General features: G+C 44.5%; 1 protein-coding gene across 1 annotated transcript; it reads left to right on the top strand.

The window, feature by feature from the left end:
- Positions 1-27,604, top strand: LOC115082565 (coxsackievirus and adenovirus receptor homolog; the record flags this gene model as incomplete). The annotated part of the gene is given in 6 exon segments (XM_029586780.1): positions 1-129; positions 753-899; positions 902-911; positions 3,404-3,526; positions 26,273-26,411; positions 26,763-27,604. Coding segments are annotated over 6 exon segments (804 nt in total), but the record flags the coding sequence as incomplete, so codon positions are not given.

The raw sequence follows: 27,604 nt of genomic DNA on the forward strand, positions 1-27,604 counted from the left end.
CATACTTCACGTCAACCTGATCCCACATCTGGTGATGCTTCAATGGAAATTGCCAATTTAAAGTCCAGTGATAGTGGCACATACCAATGTACTGTAAGGAAAGCTCCAAGCATGCAGATGAAGAAGATATTCTGAATGTGCTGGGTAAGTATCAGCTCTAAAAGCAAAATCGGCAGACTTTAATTTACAATTCTTTATTATGGGTAGATGTACATAAATCAAAATGCAGAGCTGAGAATCATTTTCTAAAAAAATCAGGGCAGTTTCTTCTGCAGTCTCAAAACAAAAAGACTCCTGATTGAGAGGTAGAGCTCTGCTATGCCATGACAAAAATGCTTATGTGGCTTTCTAAAATAACAGGTTCTGCCTGTAATAACACCAGACCTTGGATTGTGTCTGCAACCTCCCACTGCCATTCTCAGATTACTACAATTTCTGGAATGTGGAGGGGATGGGGGAGGGTGCTGTTAAAATGAAAGAAAATAGCAAGATTTTATTTTAGAACCATTGCTGAGCGATAGGTTGTATTAATAATTATAAATGCTTTTGTATTGATGGGGGATTTCTCTGGCAGTGTATTAAAAATCTGATACCTGACAGGGGGAGATTTTAAAATACTGATCAACAAGAAAGAAGTGAGGACCATTGCTAAATACTACCTCGTTAAACCTCTCCTAACTCTTTAATGGGAATGGACTGTTGCTCATTTGCCCTCCTGTATACATTTTTTTTTTTTTTCTTCCATTTTCTAGTTAAGCCGCACGATACGAAGTGGCCACATCCATGGCGCACAAGAGATCGGCAGTGACATTAAACTGATGTGTGCATCTAAAGAAGGCACGCCTCCACTGACATATACCTGGGAACAAAATCACTGGCACCCAGAGACCTTCCTGCCACAGCAACAGCAGGTATTGCAGATTGACTTTGACTTTGGGGGGTAAGTGTTCTGTCCCAGCAGTGGGTACATGTTTGTATCTGTCCATATTGTAGTTTAACTGTGTTAGAGCAGTCCTGCCTTCTGAGGATTCTTAATACTGAAGCACTGTTTATAACCTATGATAAAAATCTGTGAGCCTTTGTCTTTAAGAGGCCCCCCCCCCCCCCCCCTTTCCACTTTCTCTCACAATCGGGAGAGCTTGAATCCTATTCAATCTAACTTAAGTTTTCCAGGGTGCCTTATAGGTTCAAAGGACTGCCCTTCATGCTCCCCGTGTTACATGGTTCTTAGGCTCGCTGCCATTGTCCCCTGCCCTCTAGCCTGTGGAGGTGTTACTTTTGGCAGCTCTCGACGAGTGTCAGTTGATCCATGCTTGCCTCTGAGTAGCTGTGTGCTCTGTGTGTTACCCCCTGAAACGGATTGGGTTTCACCTTCCCTCTTATTGCCATCTTCTATGGATAAATCAACCTCATATTCCCCTCATCCTTCCCACCTCTACAATAACTAAGTCCTGCAACACAAGAAACTCCCTTCTCCTGTCATAATTCAAGTTACCAAAGATTCTTGCCTGGGGCTTGCGTCTGAAGTGCCACAATTGTAAGTAAAAGTTTACTTGTACAATAAACAATTTCAGACTTACAGAATCTTTGTCATGAGGACTGATTGGGGGGAAGTTTAGCTGCCTGGATAAATAAAACACGGATGTTTTATGTGAACCAGAACAGGTAGATTTTCAGATGCATGTATGCCCGATTTTTATAACATGCATGCACATATTATAAATTGGGAGTCTGCACACGCAAGGGGGTGCACACTAGTGCACCTTGCGCGTGCCAACACCTGCGGGCTTCCCCCGTTCCCTCCCCCTAAACTAACCTAACTTTGTCATGTTTTGCACCTGCCTGCACCGGTAGCCTGCCGGCACGCAATCCTCCAACACAGCAGCAAATGGCTGCTGTGCCGGAGGCCTTGGCCCCGCCCCCAGACCGCCCTTTTAGTAAAGCCCCGGGGCTTTATAAAATAGGCCCAGTGCGCGTAAGCCACTCTGCGCGCGGTAAATCTTTTAAAAATCCAGCCCTTAGTATATAGAATCCAGGGACATTCTGGTCACTTGAAACTCCCCAGCTTGCACACAGAGTGTACAACAGATCGCATTGAACAAGAAAAATAAATGCACGCTAGAACTTCAGATTAGTCACTGAGAATACCATTGAGGGTTGGGGAAAAGCCTTGAAAAAGTGTATGCTATTTAGTATCCTACACAGAAACCTAGAATAGGATTGCCAGAAAAACGTATTGGTTTATCTTATTGGTTTGCACTTAAATGTTGCTTGAAATTTAAATTTGTGGAGTCACAAGGGAGAGAGATTAGAAATATCTGCAGGCCACTATCTTCTCCATCCTGTTGTACTTGAAACTACCTGCTACCACGCCACATATTGCCTATTACCGCCCCTCCAAGGAACGCTGTGCTATAATTCCCACCCTTTATGCTGCCACTTGACAAGCAGACTCTCCCGCTCTTGGAACCCTAAAATTATGCAACGCCTGTGATCTGCACTGGTTCTGCTTCAGTTAAGCGCAAATTGCTGCCTAGCTGCAAGACTCAGACTGAGTAAGGTGGTAATTTGTAAAGGATGCACAGTTCCATAAAATTCTGAACTATAAGTCAGGAAAAATTAGTGAGATGTAGGTAATACTAGGCAAATTGCTTTATCTCTCTCGTTATGCAGCTGGAATTAGGCAATAATAGCAATAGCAGTGTTGGTTTCCCAAGCTCTTCGTGGAGTCCCACAGCAGACCTTGTAGGTGACTGCATGAATGCTTCTGATCCGCTGGGCAATTTTCAGAACTGTTAATCTTGATGCAAAGTCTGCAGGTACTTTTATCCATGGGCTTTTGCCCCGGTTTAAAAATTTTTCCCATGGGGAGAAAGTACCCAGACATCTGCACCTGCTTTTTTCTACAGGTACTTTTTTCCGTTCACAATAATTATATAGATTTTGAAGCTACAATAAATGTGGTGTTTCCCTGACCTGTACCTTTTTAGCCAGAAAAGGGAGGGCAGCTTTTGGATAGCCAAAGTAATTATTCTCAAACTGTTTGTTTTTGGTTTTCATTTCCTTTCCGGATTAAATATTGGCCAACTTTTTTTTTTATAATTTTGTACTGACTGAGCAGAGGTTTCTGCCCAAATTTACACTGGAGTTAGAGGAGCATCCTAGTGCTTAGAGCAGCAGGCTACAAACCAGGGTTCAAATCCAGCTGCCGCTCCATGTGATCTTGGCCAAGTCCCTTCACCCTCCTTTGCCTCAGGTACAAACTTAGATTGTGAGCCCACTGAGTACAGGGAAATGCCTAAAGTATCTGAATGTAATCCGCTTTGAAGTGCCTGAAGGGTGGAAAACCAATAAAATTCCATTTGAATGAAAAATGTTAATGTTTTTATCCTTCAATACTTAGATTTAAGCAGCGGTGTTCTTACTATGAAGAATGCTTCTCAGGAGTACTCTGGTACTTACAGATGCTCTGTTCAGAACAGAGTAGGCACTGATGAGTGCTTTCTGATGCTAAACGTTGTTCCCCGTAAGTAATTTATTTATTTATTTTTTGTGATTATAAAACTGGAAATGACTTCTGCTCAGAAATACAAAAAGATGAAAATGACAAACTTAGCATACTATTCTTTGCCTTTTCTCTTTAAATCTGCTAGTGAGTTTACCTTGGTATTAGAATATTTAGGCACAGTGGATCGTAAAACATCTAGATGTGATGGATAGTAGCTAGTGCCCTACATAAAATGGATGCTGTCAAGTGATATACAGTGGCTTGCAAAAATATTTGACACCCCCCCCCCCTTAAGTCAGCAGATTTGTATGAATTACAAATGACAGTTACACAGATTGTTCAACAGTATTTTTGTTGCAAACAACGTACATTTTTAGTCATTCATTAATTCTCTGCATTTTTTGTAAAATAAACTGAAAAATGCTGCTTGCATAAGTATTCAACCCCTGTACTATGGAAGCTCCAAGTCTGCACAGACAAAAGATAGTGCCATAACAATTGGCCTCTACCTGTGAATCCTTAAAACAGGTCAGCTTCCTGGATAAGAGACGACACCCCCCCCCCCCCCCCCCCCCCCCCCCCCCCCCCCCCCTATTGGTCAGACTATGAATCTGAAGGTAAGCTGTGAAAATGAAGACCAAAGAGCTTTCTAAAGAAATTTAAAGATAGTTATAGATATGCACAAGATGGGAAAAGGCTACAAAATCATATCCAAGTGTTTGGATATTTCAGTGAGCACTGTTGGCTCAATTGTGAGGAATGGGAAGCTGCATCATACCACCCAGATACTGCCCAGACAAGGCAATCCCTCAAAACTCAGCATCAAAGCAAGAAGTTGAATTGTGAGGGAAGCTACAGAGAGGCCAACAATCACTTTGAAGGAGGCATATAGTTCAGTGGCTGAGACTGGCGTGGAGGTGCACCAGTCAACCATAACAAGAGCTCTGCAAACAAACTGGCATGCATAGGAGGGTGGCTAGAAAGAAGCAGTTACTGAAGAAAAAGCACATCAAACCACGTCTGGAGTTTGCCAGAAAGCAAGACTGACCCAGCTCAAATATGGTCAGATGCGACAAAAATGGAGCTTTTTGGTCAAAATTTAAAACGCTGTGCATGATACAAACTTAACACAGCCCATTCATTAGCAAACACCATACCAACAGTAAAGTATGGGGGTGGCAGCATCATGTTAGACAATGCCAGAAGTTTAAGAAGTAAGATGGGAGAGTTAGTGTATAGCAGCAAATGATGAGATTGACATAATTGGCATCACAGACTTGGTGGAAGGAGGATAACCAATGGGACAGTGCTATATCGGGGTACAAATTATATCGCAATGATAGGGAGGATCAACCTGGTGGAGGTGTGGCACTTTATGTCTGGGAGAGTATAGAGTCCAACAAGATAAAGATCATACAAGAGACTAAATACTCAGTAGGAATCTATATGGGTAGAAATCCCATGTGTGTTGGGTAAGAGTATAGTAATAGGAGTATACTACCGTCCACCTGGCCAAAATGGTCAGACAGATGATGAAATGCTAAGAGAAATCAGGGAAGCAAACCAATTTGGCAGTGCAATAATAATGGGAGACTTCAATTACCCCAATATTGACTGGGTAAATGTAACATCAGGACTTGTTAGAGACATTAAAGTTCCTGAATGTAATAAATGATTGCTTCATGGAGCAATTGGTTCAGGAACCAACAAGCGAGGGAGCTATTTTAGATTTAATTGTTAGTGGAACGCAGGATTCGGTGAGAGAGGTAACGGTGGTGGGGCCACTTGGCAACAGTGATCATAACATGATCAAATTTAAACTAATAACTGAAAGGGGGACAATAAGTAAATCTGCAGCTCTAACACTAAACTTTCAAAAGGGAAATTTTGATAAAATGAGGAAAATAGTTAGAAAAAAAACTGAAAGGTGCAGCTGCAAAGGTTAAGTGTTCAACAGGCTTGGACATTGTTTAAAAATACAATCCTAGAGGCGCAGTCCATATGTATTCCACGCATGAAGAAAGGTGGAAGGAAGGCAAAATGATTACCGTCATGGTTAAAAAGTGAGGTGAAAGAGGCTATTTTAGCCAAAAAAAATCCTTCAAAAATTGGAAGAAGGATCCATCTGAAGAAATAAGATAAAACATAAGCATTGTCAAGTTAAGTGTAAAACATTGATAAGACAGGCGAAGAGAGAATTTGAAATGAAGTTGGCCATAGAGGCAAAAAATCAAAATTGTTTTTAAATATATCCAAAGCAAGAAACCTGTGAGGGAGTTGGTTGGACCATTAGATGACCGAGGGGTTAAAGGGGCTCTTAGGGAAGATAAGGCCATTGCAGAAAGACTAAATGAATTCTTTGCTTCTGTGTTTACTAATGAGGATGTTGGGGAGATACCAGTTCCGGAGATGGTTTTCAGGGGTGATGAGTCAGACGAACTGAACGAAATCACTGTGAACCTGGAAGATGTAGTAGGCCATTATGACAAACTAAAAAGTAGCAAATCACCTGGACCGGATGGTATGCATCCTAGGGTACTGAAGGAACTAAAAAATTAAATTTCTGATCTATTAGTTAAAATTTGTAACCTATCATTAAAACCATCCATTGTACCTAAAGACTGGAGGGTGGCCAATGTAACCCCAATATTTAAAAAAGCCTCCAGGGGTGATCCGGGTAACTATAGACCAGTGAGCCTGACTTCTGTGCCGGGAAAAATAGTGGAAACTATTCTAAAGATCAAAATCATAGAGCACATAGAAGGACATGATTTAATGGAACACAGTCAACATGGATTTACCCAAGGGAAGTCTTACCTAACAAATCTGCTTCATTTTTTTGAAGGGGTTAATAAACATGTGGATATAGGTGAACCAGTAGATGTAGTGTATTTGGATTTTCAGAAGGCGTTTGACAAAGTCCCTCATTTATTTATTTAAAAACTTTTCTATACCGTCGTTTAGTGATATACCATCACAACAGTTTACATATAGGCACATGAATAAATTTGAAATAGATTTTACTTTAAACAGAGGGTGCCGAAGTTGTTCAGATACATGATTCAAAATATTATAAGCTATGTAGTGTGTATTGAAATTCCCTTTATGGGCTAACCATATATGCGATATACTGTAATTCTTTAACTTAAAAATTAAGTGTGATAACATATATGCGTTCTTTACCTTTATTTTTATCTGGTGACTTTTGCCTGTGTATAAGTCCTTTTCTAGTTTCTTATGAGAGGTTTCTTCGAAAACTAAAAAGTCATGGGATAGGAGGCGATGTCCTTTCATGGATTACAAACTGGTTAAAAGACAGGAAACAGAGAGTAGGATTAAATGGTCAATTTTCTCAGTGGGAAAAGGGTAAACAGTGGAGTGCCTCAGGGATCTTGGACCGGTGCTTTTCAATATATATATAAATGATCTGGAAAGGAATACGACGAGTGAGGTTATCAAATTTGCGGATGATACAAAATTATTCAGAGTAGTTAAATCACAAGCAGACTGTGATACATTACAGGAGGACCTTGCAAGACTGGAAGATTGGGCATCCAAATGGCAGATGAAATTTAATGTGGACAAGTACAAGGTGTTGCATATATGGAAAAATAACCTTTGCTGTAGTTACACAATATTAGGTTCCATATTAGGAGCTACCACCCAGGAAAAAGATCTAGGCATCATAGTAGATCAGTGGTTCTCAACCGGTGTGTCGCGACACACCAGTGTGTCGCCAAGCTCCGGCAGGTGTGGCGCGGCTCCCGGTGTTCCACTGCCCCGCTTGTGCTTCCCTTCTCCCTAGGGGCGGGGCCGAAGAATGAAGAGATGCTGCGCGCCAACGCCAGCGCGGCCGAAGAACGAAGAGACGCTGCGCGCCAACGCCAGCGGGGCCGAAGAACAAAAAGACCTGAGCGCCGACGTCAGCGGGGCGAAGAACGAAGAGACGCTGCGCGCCGTCACCAGCGGCGGGGCCGAAGAAGGAAGAGACGCTGCGCGCCGCCGGCAGCTGAAGAGCAGAGAGACCTGTGCGTCACCAGCGGCGGGGCCGAAGAACAAAGAGATGCTGCGCGCCGCTGCCGGTGGCTGAAGAGCGGAGAGACCATGCACACTGCGGGAGGCGGCTGGAGAGACGTTGCGTACCGCGGGAGGTCAGGCCAGAGGTGGCTGAGAAGTGGAGGCCAAACAATGAGAAGAGGCTCCATGTGAGCTTGTGTGCTTGTGGTAGAATGGGTGCCTGTGTGCATGAGTGAGAGCTTGTGTGCGTGTGTGTGTGTGTGTGGTAGAATGGGTGCCTGTGTGCATGAGTGAGAGCTTGCGTGTGTGTGTGTGTGTGTGGTAGAATGGGTGCCTGGGTGCATGAGTGAGAGCTTGTGTGCATGCGTGTGTGTGTGTGTGGTAGAATGGGTGCCTGGGTGCATGAGTAAGAGCTTGTGTGTGTGTGTGGTAGAATGGGTGCCTGGGTGCATGAGTGAGAGCTTGTGTGCCTGTTGTAGAATGGGTGCATGAGTGAGAGCTTGTGTGTGTGTGGTAGAATGGGTGCATGAGTAAGAGCTTGTGTGTGTGTGTGTGTGTGGTAGAATGGGTGCCTGGGTGCATGAGGGAGAGCTTGTGTGTGTGTGTGGTAGAATGGGTGCCTGGGTGCATGAGGGAGAGCTTGTGTGCCTGTTGTAGAATGGGTGCCTGGGTGCATGAGTGACAGCTTGTGTGCCTGTTGTAGAATGGGTGCATGAGTGAGAGCTTGCGTGTGTGTGTGTGTGTGGTAGAATGGGTGCCTGGGTGCATGAGTGAGAGCTTGTGTGCGTGCGTGTGTGTGTGTGTGTGTGGTAGAATGGGTGCCTGGGTGCGTGAGTGAGAGCTTGTGTGTGTGTGGTAGAATGGGTGCCTGGGTGCATGAGTGACAGCTTGTGTGCCTGTTGTAGAATGGGTGCATGAGTGAGAGCTTGTGTGTGTGTGTGTGTGTGTGTGTGTGTGGTAGAATGGGTGCCTGGGTGCATGAGTGAGAGCTTGTGTGTGTGTGTGTGTGGTAGAATGGGTGCCTGGGTGCATGAGTGAGAGCTTGTGTGTGTGGTAGAATGGGTGCATGAGTAAGAGCTTGTGTGTGTGTGTGTGTGTGGTAGAATGGGTGCCTGGGTGCATGAGGGAGAGCTTGTGTGCCTGTGGTAGAATGGGTGCCTGGGTGCGTGAGTGAGAGCTTGTGTGTGTGTGTGTGGTAGAATGGGTGCCTGGGTGCATGAGTGAGAGCTTGTGTGCCTGTTGTAGAATGGGTGCATGAGTGAGAGCTTGTGTGCCTGTTGTAGAATGGGTGCATGAGTGAGAGCTTGTGTGCCTGTTGTAGAATGGGTGCATGAGTGAGAGCTTGTGTGCCTGTTGTAGAATGGGTGCATGAGTGGGAGCTTGTGTGTGTGTGTTAGAATGCATGCCTGGGTGCGTGAGTGGCAGCTTTGTGTGTGTGTGTGTTGGAATGCATGCCTGGGTGCGTGAGTGGCAGCTTTGTGTGTGTGTTAGAATGCATGCCTGGTTGCATGAGTGGCAGTGGGTGTGTGTATGTGGTAGAATGGGTGCTTGGGTGCATGAGTGAGAGCTTGTGTGTGTGGTACAATGGGTGCATAAGTGGCAGTGTGTGTGGTTGTAAGTGACAGTATGTGTGATCTTGTATGTAAGTGACAGCATGTGTGTGAATGAGAGAGACTGGTCAGGGAGGTGACTGGTGTGTGTGTGTGTGTGTGTGAGAGACAGAGACTGGTCAGGGAGGTGACTGGTGTGTGTGTGAGGAAGAGATACTAGTTAGGGAAGTTACTGGTCTGTGTGAGACAGAGACTGGTTGTGACTGGTTGTGGGCCCTAAGGAAGAGGACTGTGAGGACAGAGCTTTAGCAGCCACTGCTGCTTCTGGTGAGTGCTATTGGTCTGCAAGGGAAAGGAGTAGGAGAGTTGCTAGAGAGGGTAAGTAAAGGTGGCTTTTTAAGTTTATTTTTCTTGATTGATTGCCATTTTAATTATTGGGTGTTATGTGATGTGTCTGCTGTTTTGAAATATTTTGATATTTAGACAATTTTTAATAATTTTTATGAGTTTTTAATTGTTGGATGTTATTCTGTTCATCAGCTGTTTTGTAACATTTATTAGTATAGTTTTACAATTATTTCTAAGTGGGTATCTATAGCAGCTTGGCTTGCTCTGTTTTCCCAATAGGAGGTGTATTAGTGTTTAGGGCCTGGTTAATTACTGTCTTTTCATAAGGAGGGGTATTGTGTTTGCCAGTAAAGAGAGTTTGCTTTGCTTTTACTGAGGTGTCATCAGATCCAGAATATCTTTTTTTTGTATGGTGAGCCGTACGGGTAATGCCCTAGTTCTGCTCTGCACCCATTTTTGGGGGTCGACGTGGTTCCTGAGGATGCAGAATGTATATTTACATTTTGTCCCATGATGGTCACATGTTCAGTGTGTCACGCATGTGAGAACCATCTGTCAGGTGTGTCCCGGCCGAAAAAAGGTTGAGAACCACTGTAGTAGATAATACTTTAAAATCGTCGGCTCAGTGTGCTGCAGCAGTCAAAAAAGCAAACAGAATGTTAGGAATTATTAGGAAGGGAATGGTTAATAAAACGGAAAATGTCATAATGCTTCTATATCGCTCCATGGTGAGACAGCACCTTGAATACTGTGTACAATTCTGATCGCCGCATCTCAAAAAAGATATAGTTGCGATGGAGTAGGTACAGAGAAGGGCAACCAAAATGTTAAAGGGGATGGAACAGCTCCCCTATGAGGAAAGGCTGAAGAGGTTACGGCTGTTCAGCTTGGAGAAGAGACGGCTGAGGGGGGGGATATGATAGAGGTCTTTAAGATCATGAGAGGTCTTGAACAAGTAGATGTGACTCTGTTATTTACACTTTTGAATAATAGAAGGACTAGGGGGCATTCCATGAAGTTAGCAAGTGGCACATTTAAGACTAATCGTAGAAAATTATTTTTCACTCAACGCTGCTTAAAACTCTGGAATTTGTTGCCAGAGGATGTGGTTAGTGTAGTTGGGTTCAAAAAATGTTTGGATAAGTACTTGGAGGAGGTCCATTAATGGCTATTAATCAAGTTTACTTAGGGAATAGCCACTGTTATTAATTTCATCAGTAGCATGGAATCTTCTTAGTGTTTGGGTAATTGCCAGGTTCTTGTGGCCTGGTTTGGCCTCTGTTGGAAACAGGATGCTGGGCTTGATGGACCCTTGGTCTGACCCAGCATGGCAATTTCTTATGTTCTTATGCTCTTATGTTGTGGGAATGCTTTTCCTCAGCGGGGACTGGCATCTTGTTAAATAAAATTGAAAGACAAATGGATGGTGCAATATACAGGGAGATACTGCAAGATAACCTGCCGTCTGCTAAACCAAAACTTCAGCAGGACAATGATCCCAAACAAGCTCAAAACAATACAGAAATGGTTAAACAACAAAAAGGTAAATTTTTTACAATGGTCATGTCAAAGTCCAGATCTCAGTCCAATTGAGAATCTGTGGCACTATTTGAAAATTGCAGTCCATAATCATCATCCAACCAATCTAGAGCAAATCTGCCAGAAAGAATGGGCAACAATCACTTCCAAACAGTATGCAAAGCTAGTATAAACTTACCCCAATAAACTTAAAGCTTAGTTGGTTCTACTAAGTACTAGTCTGAAGGGGTTGAATACTTATGCAAGCAGCGTTTTTCAGTATTTTATTTAAAAAACTGCAGAGAAATAATGAATTGTGACTTTGAAAATTTGTTGAAAACCAGTATGCTTTTAAAGTAAACATTCTATCTGGAATAATCTGTATAAGTATCATTTGTAATCCACACATCTGCCCCCTTTTTAAGGGGGGTCAAATACTTGCAAACCACTGTATATTAATCTGTTATGCTTAAAATAAATAAAAGCCTGCTTTTGCTTAAATACACATCAGAGAAACAGTTAAGTGCATTGCTTAAGCATAAATGAGTATTGAAGTACCAAATCTTGTTGTATTCAGAAAAAAGTTAAGCTATTTTGTTTGCTCAGTATTGCTGGGCTCAGAGAAAGTTAGTGTCTTGTTTAGAAGGGAAGTCTCACTAACAAGCAGAAAAGTTGCAAATGTGATAGAAACTGCTTTTAGCATATTACAATGAAATCCTATTGTAAATGCATGTGCCTTCTTATTGGGACCCTTCCTGCAGACCAAAGATAAGGAAATGCTTTGAACTCTCATAGTTAAAGATACTCTTTCTGTTAGAAGCAGTTGTCAGAGAATGAGGAACTACATTTTCTCTAGTAAAAGCAGACATGTAGCCTCTGGGGACCCTGTTCTGTCCTTTCAGAGTTGGCCCACTTGTAACAGACAACAAAAAAAAGAGCCATGTATGTGTTAGTAAGATCTTGCTGATACTCTATAAAAGTAAGCCAGAGGAAGGAATGCAGAACAGATGGAAGAGACTTTGAACCGACATCGAGCTCTCATCTCTGGAGAGACACCACCTTACTCTCGGTGGAAAACAACCAGAGTTGCTGTGCTTGCTTGAAGTGGGGACAAGTGAGAAACTGGAATTCATCTGATTGCTTGCAGATGCAACCACCAAAGGCATATCCTTCTAATGTCCTCTGTTTTGTTTCTTTCTCTTTTCAGACCATTCTCATAAGTGGTCTTGTATAATCAGTGTGCTTATCAGAATTATTGCTTTTGTTTATATTGCAGTTATAACCATTGCTTTTTATTATTGCTTTTACCAAAATGTGTATGTATGTACACATATACACACATTTGTAAGATGTCGCGTTTTAAGAAAACATGAGTGATCAGACAAAACACATCTGTTATTTCTAACTTTTAAAATTAAAACTATCATCACAGAATAGAGAAATAATAAAATGGTCTTGTTCAAAAGTTTACATCCCTTGAATGTTTGGGCTGATAATGTATACTCAAGTTGACACACAGGTTGAGATGGTAGATATCCATACCTGTACCTTGTTTGCTTGCAGTTAGTGTCTGTATAAATAGTCAATTAGTTTCTTAGCTTTTGAGAAACCCTTGTGCATTTCATCCAGGGCTGCACTGACTTTGATTACTGAAGCATAGGGAAAGCAAAAGAACTGTCAAAAGATTTGAGCAAAAGTAGTTCATCTTTATAAATCAGGAAAAGGATATAAAAGATATCCAAAGATTTGAAAATGCTAGTCAGTACTGTTCAAACTCTGATCAAGAAGTAGAAAATTATGGGTTCTGTTAATACCAAGCCATGGTCAGGTAAACCAACAAAGAAACTGCCAGAAAAACTTGTTGGGATGCAGAGAGAAACCCACAAGCATCTTCTACTGAAAATACAGGCTTCTCTGAAACTGGTATGGGTGTTTCAGCATGCACAATAAGGAGATACTAGAACAAAAATAGGCTGCATGGTAGAGTTGCCAGAAAAAAAGCCATTGCTGCACCAATGCCACAAAACAGCCCACTTACAATATGCCAAACAGCACATAGAGAAACCTCCAAAATTCTAGAAGAAAATAATTTGGAGAGATGAGATTAAAATTGAATTTTATGGTCACAACCATAAACACTATGTTCCTATTCGCACCCCAGATTAGTCCAGACAAATAGGTTTTGCATCCCTACAAGCAAATGGAGGCAGAGAACTAAAAACATTGAGGTACTGCTACATAAGTGCCACCTGCAGTCCCCTCAGTATTCTGTCCAGTAGATGGTAGAGGTGCGAACCTGCAGTTAAGAAGAAAAAAAAAAATTAAGACTCCACCTGAGGTGTTAAACTTATTTGTGCGCCATCCCTCAGGTTGAGCCGGGCGAGTGGGGGTTTTGCAGTTCCTGATTAGCTTTAGCCCACAGCAGAGCCAGGGGTCCTGGTCCCCTCTTAGCCCCTGAAGGCTCATCCTCGGAGGTGTTGCCAACAGCAGGAAAGTATTCCTTTTTTTGCTTGAATTTCTTCCTTTCCTGTGGCTGCTGTTTCTTTAAAAAAAAAATAAAAAAAAGTTACATTTTTCTTTCAGCATCAACGGCTTGGTCTGTTTCTGGTTTAATCAACTGGGCAGGCCCGGGCTGGGAAAGGAGCAGTGTAGCTCCTCTGTTTGTGGCTTTAGGCTGCTCGGAAAGCCAGAGGCTGAGTTGGGCCGTGTTCTCCTCTCCTGGGTGCCATGATCACATGGCTTCTGTTCCTCTGCAGCCCGGCCCGTAGAGACGAGATGGCTCCAACAGCGATTTCCCAGGGTGGGAAAGCTTTGGTTTGCTCAGTGTGCCAGAAGCTTCATTGGGCAGTGTTCCCTCCCTCTTCTCCTGCGCACCATGATCATGTGGCTTCTGTTCCTCTGCAGCAGGCCCGGCCATGTGGAGACAAGATGGCACGGACAGCGGTTTCGGAATACGAGAAACCGCTGTCAGGCCAGCGGCCTAGCTTGGGGCAGCTGAATGCAGAAGCATTATGCCACGAATCATTTCTGGAGGGGAGAGACCCTCCAGAGGGAACAAGGCTGGTAGGAGAGCCACAGGTTCCCAAAGCCCTGTCAGAATCAATACTAGGAGTCTAAACAGCCTGTCAGGCAGGCGAAGAGCTACAGCTCAGAAGGTGACAGACTCCCAGGAACTCCCTTCCCCCTTATGATCGGCGATCCAGTTGTGGGAGGAGATGTGAGCTCTGGGCTAGACAGGGGAGAGGGTGACATGGAATTTTCCTCAGACTGTCTTGCTTATGCATAAGGCCTTTTTAACCAGGAAAAGCACTGGCTATAAAAACATTTGTCAGCCATCTCATCCTGCTGCAAAGAGGCTGAGGGGTTCCTTGGACAGGGGATCAGGAGACCTCCTTCACCAGCTGGGCCTGAACTATCCTGAGAGGCCTGGCGGCTCAGATGATTCGGACCTGGATGTCCTAGAAAATGTTCTTGAGGTGGATCACAATGACCCAGCAGATCTCAAGGCGGCTGTCAATCAGGACAGGGATAAGGACATGGCTGACCCGTAAGAGGTCCTGATAATGGAGAGAGGTGACCCATGGGTGCTTCATCTGCTCCGTAAGGAGAAGTTGAGGCCCCTTATTTCCCATGTTCAGAAGGAACTGGGTATTAGAGTGGTCCAGGAGAAGTCTGACAATGAAGGGGTGGATCCGTTGTTGGTTGGACTCTGGGGGCCACCAAAAGCTTTTCCTCTACTTCTCCCTTAAAGGGATCAAGAAGCTGGTGAACCAGGAATAGTGGCTAGAGCCATAGCAAAGTTGTATCCCCTCACGGAGGATATCCTGTAGCTGCTGGTATTGCTGAAGGTGGATGCTTTAGTCTCTGTTGGCACTAATAAGACCATTCTGGTTGTGAATATGACTGCGTTAAAGGATGCATAAGACCTTAAGCTAGAAATTCATTGGGAGAGGGTGTTTGAAGTTTTGGCACTGAGCCTGCAAGTGACTATCTGTGGAAGTATGGTGCAGAGGGCCTGTTTATGCTGAGTCCAGAAGTTTCAGGAGAAGTCTTCAACAGATGCTGGTGTTAATAGCCAGGATTGTATACGTGGCTGATGCATTTTATGACTTCAGCCAGGAATATGATCATAGCGGTCTCAGTGCGACATCTGCTGTGGTTGCGGAATTGGTCAGCTATGTGGTCCAAGTCTCAGCTCTGAAATCTTTCCTTTAAAGGAAGGAAAATTGTTCAGGGTGGACCTGAAATAGTTGAAGGTTTTCAGGGAGTCTCAAGGAAATAAGCTGCTGAAGGATAACATGACAGTCTCTAGGTTTTGGGAGGTGCAACAGTTTTTGTCCCAGTAAGGGTTCTGCACTGTCTTTGGGCAGAACCAGGGGTCCAGTAGGCAGCGGTCCTTTTGAGGCACTCATAGACTTCCCTGTGAAGGCTCCAATCAGGGGGTCGGCAGCAGTAAGGCTTCATAATGAAGCCAGGCTGGTCCATTCTCTTGAGATGGCGGTGGAAGGCCATCTATCACTGTCTTACGAAGAGTGGACCAGGATTACCTCTGATCAATGGGTCCTAGAGGTAATAAGGGACGGCTATGCTTTAGGAATTTTTTGCCCCATCGCGGAAGCTTTCGTGGTGTCTCATTGCAGGGTCCGAGGCAAGCAAGCAGTAATTCAGGACACGTGTCTCCTTCAGTTGCTGGCATGATAGTACTGGTGGCAGCCAGGGAGCGTGGTCGTGGGAGGTACTCTATTTACTGTGTTGTGCCAAAAAAAAAAAGGAAGGAGCCTTTCATTCCATCCTCAATCTGCAAAAGGTGAAATGTGATACTGCAAGTTCCCTGTTTTTTTCCCTATGGCATCGTTGCAGACAGTGATCACAGCAGTTCAACATGTGGAGTTTTATTGGCCTCACTGGACTTGATGGAAGCCTATCTGCACATACCCCAGAACCATAACACGAAGAAACTTTGTTCTTCACGAATGGGTAACTTTTTTTTTTTTTTTTTTTTTTTTTTCCCCCAGTTTTGGGTCCTTCTGTTTCGTTTGGCCACTGCACCTTGCATGTTCACAAAGGTGATGGTGGTGGAGGCAGCGACTCTCCGCAGGGAAGGGATCCTAGTTTATACTTATCTGGAAGACTGGCTCCTCTGAGGGAAATCAGAGGAGGTATGCTAGCAGTCTGTGCCCATGGTAATGGATATGTTGCGGTCCTTGAGCTGGGTGGCGAATTTGGCGAAGTCACCTGATCCTCACCCAGATGCTGGAATACTTGGGGGCAAAGTTCGATAGTCAACTCGACAGTTTCTCATCTCTGAGAAGATTCAGAAATTAAAATCCCAAGTGGTGCAGATTTTGCGGATGCTAGTGCCCAGGCCTTGGGATTATCTTTAGGTCCTGGGTTCAATGGCATCTACATTGAATTTGATACCATGGGCTTTTGACCACATGCGCCCTCTACAGGGGATGTTGCTGTCACGATGGAATCTGTTTTTGGAAGAGTTTCATCTGCCTTTATTGTTGCAGGCTATTTCCAGGTCCAGTCTCTTGTGGCTGTGTCAGCCCAGTTTGGAGAAGGAGATGGGTCTGGAGGTTCTGGACTGGATTATAAGTATTACAGATACCAATCTCGAGGGTTGGGGGGGGGGGTGATCTGTTAAGAACAGATGGCACAAGAACTGTGGTCGCCAATGGAAGCATCCTGGTCTATCAATCGCTTGGAAATGAGAATAGTGTGCAGGGTGTTGGTGGAATTTCTTCCACAAGTCTGAGGTCAAATGGTCCGCGTTTTCGGACAATGCAACAACGGTGACTTATATCAATCGGCAAGGGGGAACGAAGAGTCGCACGGTTGCCCAAGGAGCCCAGGACATTTTTGCCAGGGTAGAACAACATTTGCCGGGGATAGCCACTTCACATGTTGCGTGAGTGAATAATGTGCATGTGGACTATCTCAGCGGCAACGGTTGGTCCCAGGACAATGGAAGCTGTCATAGGAGGCCTCTGGCCTTATCCAATCTCGTTGAGGCAGTCCTCATCTGGATCTGATGTCAAGGAGCAACACCAAGGCAGCAAGTTTCTTAATCTGCAGCCAAGGGCATAGACGCTCTGGTTCTTCCATGGCCAACAAGGTATCCTGCTGTACGTGTTCCCTCAGTGACTGTTAATAGGTCGAGTGTTTAGGCGCATCGAGAGGCATCTGGGCCAGGTGGTATTGGTGGTGCCAGAAAGGCTGCATCATCCGTGGTTTGCAGATTTGGTTCAGCACTCAATTGACAGGTCCCTGAGATTGGCTCATTTGCAAGGGCTGTAAAGGCAATGTCCTATTTTCTCGGATCAGGCGGATCACTTTTGTCTTGCGACTTGACATTTGAGAGCAAGCACTTGTGACGACAAGGATATGCTCAGCCTGTGATTTTCAAGGGCTTGGTTTTCAATTCCTTGTGGGTTCAGGTGACAGCCGTGGGGTATCTGAGGTATACTCTGGGAAAAAAGTCATTGGCCTCACATCTGGATGTTGAGATTTTTGAAGGGGGTTGAGCATCTGGCTGCCGGTGCATAGATTGGGTCCTGTGTGGAGTTTAAATTTGGTCATGTGGGTGCTTTTGTGGCCCTCTATTTTTGAGCCGTTGAGGAAGGTGGTGTTAAAGGACCTCATGCTGAAGGTGGTATTTTTGGTGGCGATTTGTTGTTCAGAAGGATCTTGGAGCTGCAGGCTTTGTCTTGTAGAGAACCATTTCTGAAGATTTCAGATGAGGTGTCTTTGCGAATGGTACTCTCGTTCCTATCTAAGGTGGCATCTTCATTTCACCTGAATCAGATTGGGGAGCTCCTGCCTTCCTGAATTGGTCTGCTGAGTCACCAGAGGCAAAGGTCACAAACTGTTTTCAGCGGTCGGATCATTTGTTCATATTATTTGGAGGTGCCAGAAATGATTGAAAAAGCCTCCAAGGGCACAATAGTGTGTTGGTTAAAGGAAGCTATAGTTTTGGCCTACCTTTGTAAGAGGAGAAGAATTCCAGAGGTGTTGCGTACGCACTCTACTAGTACAAGCAGCGTCATGGGTCAAGTGTCAGTGTTTCCGCAGGAGATTTGTAGAGCAGGTGATATGGTCTTCTCTTCACCCTTTATCTTGCCATTACGGTCTTTTGCCGGCCCACCCAGTGTAGGGGTGCTTTGGTACATTCCACTTGTCTGGACTGATCTGGGGTATGAACAGAAAAGGAAAATTGGTCTTACCTGCTAATTTTCATTCCTGAAGTACCACAGATCAATCCAGAGACCAGCCCTTTAATGTTCTCAAGACTGTTACGGCAAGTCTGTGTTCTGGCATGCTTACTGGAAAGTACTGTCAGAATGTATATATACAGAACCTAAGAAGTTTTGTCAGATTGTGGTTTAGCCCCTTGTGTTGAGTTGTGTTTTTTCTGTTTGGGGGGCTCCAACCTTTTGGGTTTGGCTTTCGCCCTTGTTTAAAGAGTTGTTAATCTGTAGTTGGCTTGGGTGCAGGTCAACACTGAGGGACTGCAGATGGCTTTCTTGGTTATGTAGCAGTACCTCAGTTTTTATTTCTCTGCCTTCATCTGCTGGTAGGGATGCAAAACCCACTTGTCTGGACTGATCTGTGGTACTTCTGGAATGAAAATTAGCAGGTAGGAACCTATTTTCCTATGAGAAGCACACTATTCTACAGTGAAGCATGGAGGTGGATCTCTGCTGTTTTTGGGGGTGTGAGTTAGTGGTACAGAGAATTTAGTCAGAATTGATGGCAGAATGAATGTGGCATCTTACCAGAAAATATTGGCGGAGAATTTGCATTCATCAGCCAAGAAGCTGTGCATGGGGTGCACTTGGACTTTCCAACATGCCAGTCTGAAACAGAAGGCCAAATCGACCCTTCAGTGGCTGCAGCAGAAAAAAGTGAAGGTTCTGGAGTGGCGCTGACCTCAACATCATTGAGCCACTTTGTGGAGAACTCGAGCATGCCCTTCATTTTACAGGCTCTGGAGACTTGTTGCCAAGTATGGGCAGCTTTGCCAATAAAGGACCTCATTCACAACTATCTCCAACTGCAAGCTGTCATTGATGCAAAAGAGGGAAGTAAATATTAAGAACTAAGAGTGTGCAAACTTTTAAACGGGACCATTTTTTTTCAATTTAAACTTTTTCGTTTATTGAACTATTCAGCACATGAAGAACATACAGTACAAGAACCATACAGAATACTCAAGCATAGAAAACACTTTTGGTTTCACAGTGCAATGTTCAATAAAAATTTTTGTTGTTCAACATGTAGTCTCTTTCTGACCCCCCCCTCCCTCCCTCCCTCCCACCACAGGGCAGAATTGTACAAGGTACACAAAGTAGAGGAACACTACATGAACAACTCCAACAGTGTAGACATACACAGGTTGAAAATCACGCTCTAACAGAAGGTGATCCAGGCGTCCAGTAACCAGACGTAAGCCTCCATATGAGGTACACAATTGCAAAATAAAGAACAAAACCAAATAGAAATAACAAGCATCGCTTACAACATAGAGATATAATCCGCAAAGGGCTTCCAAAGTTTGTGGAAAGAGGCATGTCGATGATGCCTATCAGCTGTGAGGGAGGCCAAGTATTTGTAGGAGTGTAACTTTACTAAAACATCTGAAAGGGCAGGCACTTGAGAGGACCGCCAATGGCGGGCAATAAGACTGCGAGCAGCTATGAACACTTGGACGCATAATTTCTGTTGCGTTTTGTCTAATGTATCAGGGAATACGTGCAATAAGGCCATCTCCATCTCGGGAGAAATAGTGATCCCTAGCATATCGCTAATCATTTGAAAAATCCCCTCCCATAGCGGCTTAATACAGGAGCATAACCACCAAACATGCTGATAAGAACCCACTTCCCCGCAAGCTCGCCAACATAAGTCAGATATGGTCCCGTACATTTTATGGAGCCTAACAGGAGTGAGATACCAGCGGTACATCATTTTATAGCAATTCTCTTGTAGATTAGCCGAAATAGAGCAGTAGCGGGCTTGGTGCGCAATAAGTCTCCATAATTCAGGGCTAATGCTGCATCCCAGATCCCGCTCCCATTGAACAATGTGCGCACCTATTAACGCATCAGGGGGATGAAATAATTTGTAAATTTTAGAAATAGATCCACTCAGAACATCCCCTTGAGTAAAATAGATTTCGAATAAAGATCTCCCCGTACGAATGGACTGAGTGTGAAGTACGTTGCGTATGAAGTGCGCAATTTGTTCATATAGCAAACAATCTCTATGGTCCAGATCATACAAGGTGAAGAAGTGATCCCTAGAGAGCAGAGTACCCAACTGCAATAGATGACCCATCGTAGTGATTCCTTGCGTCGTCCAATGCCGCATACGGGAAGTTTGATATCCCGGGGAAAAGCTGGCATTGTGCACTAAGGAAGATTGATAATAATATTTGTGAACACCCACTAGCTTTTGTCGGGAATGTGCCCAAACCTTCAGAGTAATCCCCAAAGACCAAGCTATCTGGCCAATCGGTCTCCAGGTGCTGCGTGGTTGCCAGAAAATAGCAGAGAGAGCCATAGGCCCCAAAATGGCCTGCTCAATAGTAACCCATTGCTTGCGGCCAGCACGCCGGGACACGTCCAAGACCGCCCGCATTTGTGCCGCATTATAGTACCAGGATAGATTCGGCACTGCCATGCCCCCCTGCAATTTGGAAAGGTAGAGCACGGATTTAGATATCCGTGGAGGTCGTCGCCGCCAAATAAAATCAAATATTCTCTTTTGCCAATTCTTTAACATCTGTGAAGAGACAAACACCGGCAGTGAGGAGAATAAATATAAGAATTTCGGCAATACCGTCATCTTAGTGATGGCAATCCGGCCCAACCAAGAAAAGGCAGATTTATTCCATCTGCTGAGGTCAATAGTCACCTTACGTATCAATGGAGTGTAATTGAGGTCCCGCAAGGCAGTTAGGTTGGAGGTCAGCAGAATACCCAAATATTTAATGTGCTTCTTGGCCCAGCGAAAGGGGTAGGTAGAACCCAAGGTGCTTACCATGTGTGGGGGCAGGTTAATATTAAGCAGTTCCGATTTGTCAAAGTTGACACGTAATCCTGCCACCCGACCAAAACTGGAAAGTTCCCTCATCACTCCCCGCAAGGAGCGCATCGGATCTGTAATAATCATAAGAATGTCGTCTGCAAACAACGAGAGTTTGTAGTGCTGATCCCCTATGGTGACCCCGTGAATGTCAGTAGACTCCCTCACCCGGGTAGTAAGCGGTTCGAGATAGAGGGCAAATAGTAGTGGGGATAAGGGACACCCCTGACGAGTGCCACGCCCTATGGGGAACACCTCGCCATAACCATTGTTAACTTTGACTCGAGCCTGTGGACGCTCATACAACCTCTGTATCCAGGTAATAAAAGAAGGCCCAAAAGCCAATTTTCGCAGGGTTTGAAACAAAAAAGGCCAATGCACGAGGTCAAAGGCCTTTTCCGCATCTAGGGATAACAGTACCGCTGGTTCCTCCTTCTCCTGCACCCACCACATGAGGTCAATTACCTTCCTGATGTTGTCGGCAGCCATGCGCTTAGGAACAAAGCCGACCTGATCGGTATGCACCAAGTCCGGGAGACAGGTGTTTAGACGCAGCGCCAACACTCGAGCTAATATCTTAAGGTCGACATTTATTAAAGATATAGGTCGGTACGAACTGCATTGGGTGTGATCCTTGCCCGGTTTGGGTAGTACCGTAATTCCCGCTACATTGGCCTGCTGATGTATAGAGCCTCCCGCCTGAAGGCTGTTGAAGTAGGCCGCCAAGGGCCCGGCCACCGTGTCTACGCATTTTTTGTAATATGCCCCGGTCAAGCCGTCCAACCCTGGTGATTTATGTGGTTTAAGAGAGCGAATTACTGCCTCCACTTCGTCTATCGATATAGGAGCATCAAGGCTACATCTCTGCTCCTCGGTGAGGCATGGCATGGACACTGTAGCCAAATAGTCCTCTATGTCAGAAAGGGAAATAGTGCTCTCAGCCCAATACAGCTGTTCATAGAAGCTGGAGAAGGCTTCCCGAATCCCACCGGAGTCCGTGACAAGGGCACCCATAGAATGTCTAATCTTAGTGATAGTGGTCTGGGATATTTTCGCTTTTAATTGGCGTGCCAAAAGCTTCCCCGCCTTGTCCCCCCCTTCATAGTATATTTGTTTAGTCATATCCATAGCATAAAGAAGCTGTTGGTTGTCTAGATGCTGCAATTGTGTTTTGATGGCCAAAATCTTATGGTAACACTTCTGAGATTGGTGTTGCATATGCGCTTTAGTTAGCTGACGAAGTTGAGCCAGAAGCTCGGTTCTGGCTTGGGTTTTCTGCCGCTTACAGGCAGCTGCCCGTGCTATGAGAAGACCTCTAACTACAGCTTTAGAGCAATCCCAGCGAATACTCGGGGAGATATCAGGGCTGTCATTATTAAGAAAGTACTCCTGCAACTGGGACTCCAGGACTCCAGAGAAATCCTTATCTTGAAGTAAGGATTCATTCAATTTCCAAAATCTGGAACCCGAATCGCAGTCTCCCATATTAATGTCTAAACTGATAGGGGCGTGATCGGACCAGGTAATAGGTTCTATATCAGGAGAAGTAACCCGATTGCTCAAACGCTTGTCTACCAGAAAGTAATCAATTCTCGAGTAACTATCATGGGGTGAGGAGTAAAAAGTGTAGGAGTGGGAGTGTGGATACCTATTTCTCCAAACATCTACCAGCTGCCAATCACGCATAATATCCTGTAAGTGAGACCGAGGGATCTGAAGGGACGCCCCCTGTGGCTTCGAGTTATCTAACTCCCGATTTATAGTCAAATTAAAATCCCCCCCCACAACAAGGGATCCCTCAGCATGCTGCAAAAGTAGGTCCTGCAGGGTCTGAAAGAAGGCCCTATGTTCCGTATTTGGGGCATAGAGGGAGACAAGTGTATAAATTTGAGAACCCATTCGTATTTTAAGTAGTAGGTATCTACCAGCCGGATCCTCCACATGTGATAAAATGTCAAAAATGAGGTTTGACGAGAGCAATATTCCCGTCCCAGTATATTTATGCTTGGCACAGCTGGCAGCGGCGTACACATGTGGGAACTCCCTGTTGCCCAGCAAATGAACATATCTACCCTTGAGGTGGGTCTCTTGTATGAAAGCGATGTCCGCCTTAAGATAAACAAGCTCTTTCCGGAGAAGAAAACGTTTTTTGTAGGTATTGAGGCCCTTTACGTTTAAAGATATTATTTTAACCATAGAGTGATTAGTGTTGAGCGTTGCTCAATAACAGTACCTCAAAGACGGAGACAGTAAAGATAACAGACAAAGTGATCAGAAAGCCTGTCCCCTCGAAATCCAGACCCCCCGCCATACGAGCCTTGCAGTAAATGGAAAATAATGATACCTTTATGTGTAGTCTAGTAACAAAGTAGTGAACCCCTGCCAGAAAACACCCCCCCCCCCCCCCCCATTCTATGGAGGTTCGCGGTATGCTTGCGAACCAGAAATAGGGTAACGCCATGCACTCAACGCAAGCCCCCATCAGAGACCACCCCCCCCCCCCGATCAATATAAACATTTCCAAACATTAACCTCTGAAACTTACAACGACATGTAACCATAAACATGCAATGAGCTGTTGCTCCCTTTAAGACCATAACCTGGTCATTGCTAGGCCATGTAGCTCGTACCTCTCAGCCAGCACTGAAAGTAAGAAAGAAGGGAATATCCCGCACAGCACATCAAGTCCACTCTCAACCCAGTCCCTTCGGTGTAACCTCGGCCTGCGACTGTTGCCTGCGTAGTCTGCCCCGTCCGGGTGCTGGCCGTCGCCATTTTGAAGCTCTGATGGGCCCAGGCCCTTGTTGCCGCGGCACCGCTGCCAAAAATGGGGCATCCAATCCAGCTTGCTTGAAGCTTTCCACGGCATCGGAGATGCTCTTAATCCGATAGGTGATACCCTTGCGCTGGAAGATGAGGGCGAACGGAAACGCCCAGCGATACCTGATTTCTTCATTCCGAAGAGCTGCTGTTACTTCCCGGAGCTGGTAGCGCTTCTGCAAAGTGATAGGTGCTAGATCATTAAATACAGAGATCTCCAAGTTCTGCCACTTTACTGCATTCTGCGCTCGTGCCGCCGATAATACGTCCTCTTTAACGCGGAAGTGATGGAATTTTAGAATAATATCCCGGGGCCGACCATCTGTTCTGGGACCCAGCGCCCTATGTGCGCGTTCGAGGTCCACCGTGGAGGAGCCCCGATCCCCTTCTGAAGTTGGCTTATGAGTAGTTAAAATGTGCTGGCAGATGGCTACAGCCGTGGCCATACAGTCAGTATATAAATCAGACTCCGGGACACCTCTCAGGCGGAGGTTTGCCCTCCTCGATCTATTCTCTAAATCCTCCACCTTCTCGGAGAGCATTTCCACTTCTGAGGCCACCCGGGTAGTTTGGGCGGAGAGCGAATCCGTTAGTGCCTCCTGGCCATCCAGACGGCCATCTATGTCATCTACCCGGCGTCCCAGGGCGTTCAAGTCCTCCCGGACATTTGCTATTGAGGCCACGATATCCGCTTTGTGGGCTTTTAGGTCAGCTCTTAGCTCAATAAACCAGTTCCTCAGTTCGGTGCGTGTAGGGAACTCCGGCGGCTCTGAAGTCGCTAGTGCTGCCGCTGCACCCGGCGCAGCAACGCTGGAGCCAGCAACTGCGTCCTCGTGGTCAGGGCCCGCCGCGGCCTGTTCCTCACTCTCCGGGAGAAGCTCCTCCGCGAGTTTGCTGAACGCAAACTGTTTTAAATCCGCCGTTTTTTTTTCGTGCCGCCATCGCGCACTGCACCGGCAACCCAGCCCGTTATTTTAGCGCTTCAGGGACCGCAACTGCTGCTGAAAAAGTCGTTGTTAACCAGGGGTGAGAAGGAGCAAGCTATTCAGGCGGCCATCTTGTTGAGCTGCTCTCTAGCGCCCCCTAAACGGGACCATTTTATTTCCTTTATTGCTATGGTTTGTTTAATGACTGCTGTTCTGTGATGCATAATAGTTTAATTTGAAATGCATTTTGTCTGATCACTCCTGTTTTCTTAAAATGTTACACAGTTACAAATTCTGCCAGGGGTATGTGAACTTATGAGCACAACTTATGGGGTATAGATATAATTGTATGTTTTTATTTCCACGAAGCAACAAGCAGCATTAAAAGTGTACAGGGAAATATTTTACTACAACCTTCATTTTCTGGGTGGTGATAATCCCCACCCTGCTCTAGTTCAGTACCTCGAGGCTCCTTCTCCATAGTTTAGTTTAGAGTGTCTTAACGTCTGATAAAAGAATTCTTGGTTATCAGCATGTTTTCCTTCTAAAGTCCATTGGCTGCTATAGCTAGATGTGAGTCCAAAGCATCTAATCATTCTAAATACCGAATGTCAGTTTTTTGTTTAATCATAACAAACTTTTACTTCCACATTGGTCTATTATGGCTCGGAACTTTTGGTAATGAGCTGAAATGTGACTGTGACTGTGACAGTATTAAGTTTCTTATGAACACTTTAAAAGGAGTGCTGGTTTTTCATTGTTTGAGCCTCGAAGAGATGGCCCTAATTTTTGTGTGCTACTGGAGAAGGGACTTCAGAGTTCCTGGCTTGCCTGTGAAGCTAAATGTCCTAGCGCACTGGATGTTCTAAGAAGCACTGAGAATCTGCCTTACTTGAGCACATCCTGTCACCTAAGAATGTCAGTAGACAACACCAGAAGCAAAAGAATGCTATCTCAGTCCATGGATGTATTTTTGATTCCGTACCAGGAATCTTTTCAGGCATTGAGATTATCCAATAAGTAAATGATGTACATAACTTATTCTATAGGGGAAAAAAAGCATAATATATTGAAAACTTATGAAATCATTTTGACACATTCAAAAAAAGGACAATAGGAATTGGAGGGCTAACTGCACCTTTATTGGAAGTGACAAATGACTAGCATTAACTCTGTTAAAGCAGCTTTGCATTTTTAACACCTGAATTCTGGGTCCCAGTTTGCATGTGCTCAGTATCCTAGAGGAGATTCAATCTAAACTTTGTTGTCTATTGCTTACTGGACAATATAGAGATTGCTCAGTTCTTGCTTTGCTTGCTATGCAATAGTGAAAAGATTAAAAAAATAAAATAACCACATTAAAAATTCAAACCTCTAGGTAAATATTGAAGTCAGATATTTGCACAAAATGGTTTGGAGTATACAGAGACCATTTGAGTTAGCTCTGTGATACCATGTACTTCATTTTAAAACCTTGTCATTTGCTCTCCTAGCTTCCAACACAGCTGGTGCAATTGCTGGAGCTGTGATAGGAACCCTGCTGGGTCTGGTGTTGCTCAGTGTCCTCATTTTTTGCTGCTGTAGAAAGCAAAAGGAGAAAAAATATGAAAAAGAAGTTCCACATGAGATCAGGTAAAAACATCAACTGCATTATTTATTTTTTTTCCTACTGACACGACTGTCTTTGGGGTCTGGGTTTGTTTGGGGGTTTTTTTCCACTTTTCTGGGGCTGTAGTTTGAGGTACATACTGAGTCAAGGCTTTATGAACTGTCTTGTCACAACTATTTCTCCAAAAAGATATACTAATATGACAAATGGTTGTTCTAGTCTGTGAAATGTTGAACAAGGTTATTTTGTTAAAGAGATTTTCCTATTTAAAATGCAATTTCATTACTTGTTGATCTCTATGAAGCCTCCATTGAAATTTTTCAGGTAATTGTGATGTACTGCAAGATAATTTCATTTTGAGTTTTAAATTGTAGGGAGGATGTGGCTCCTCCAAAGAGCCGTACTTCAACAGTTCACAGTTACATTGGCAGCAATCGCTCCTCTCTGGGGTCGATGTCTCCCTCTAACATGGAAGGATATAGCAAGACGCTGTACAACAAGGTACCAGCTGAAGAGTTGGAAAGACCTCCCAGTCATGCACCAGCAAAGGTAGCTGCGCCTAATCTCAGTCGCATGGGAGCTGTCCCAGTGATGATTCCAGCTCAAAGCAAGGATGGTTCAATTGTGTAGATTACTTTTAGATGGTAAATGCTGGTGGTATCTGTGTTCTGTTGAACTGGAATCAAACACTATATAACAAGTATGTAACACTAACATTGCACCTGGAGACCTGTAAATAGACTTTTTCTGATCTGCTTTGTTATAAATCAGCTTTCTGTTCAGCTTTTGGTGCTCTAAGTAGACCATTTTTGCCGGAGTTCATGGACATCTCTGAATTACAAGTTGTCTGGAGTTATTGAGCAGAGTGGGGTCCTAAACAGCTCAGTACTGCATTAGCCTGACATTGAGCTTTTGAAGCAGGTGAACTTTGTGGTAATGATGGTTTTACTGTACTCTAGGAAGATGTTCTAGCTAGCCCAAAACTAGTTCACATGATAGCACATGGAGGGAGAGGCTTTAGGATCTCGCACAGTAACTGTACTGTTCATGTTATCCATAATACGCATGTTCTATTATAGAACCATGCCCATTTTTTTCAGTCTATTGATGTCAGAATCCAAAGTTTGTAACTCTAGAGAATAAAATGCTAGTTTAAAAAAAAAAAAAAAAAAAACTGGCTTCATTGATTCTGGCATCAAGTGGGGACCTAGGCAGG

This window comes from Rhinatrema bivittatum, unplaced genomic scaffold (genome assembly GCF_901001135.1).
Source record: "Rhinatrema bivittatum unplaced genomic scaffold, aRhiBiv1.1, whole genome shotgun sequence".
NCBI lineage: Eukaryota > Metazoa > Chordata > Amphibia > Gymnophiona > Rhinatrematidae > Rhinatrema > Rhinatrema bivittatum.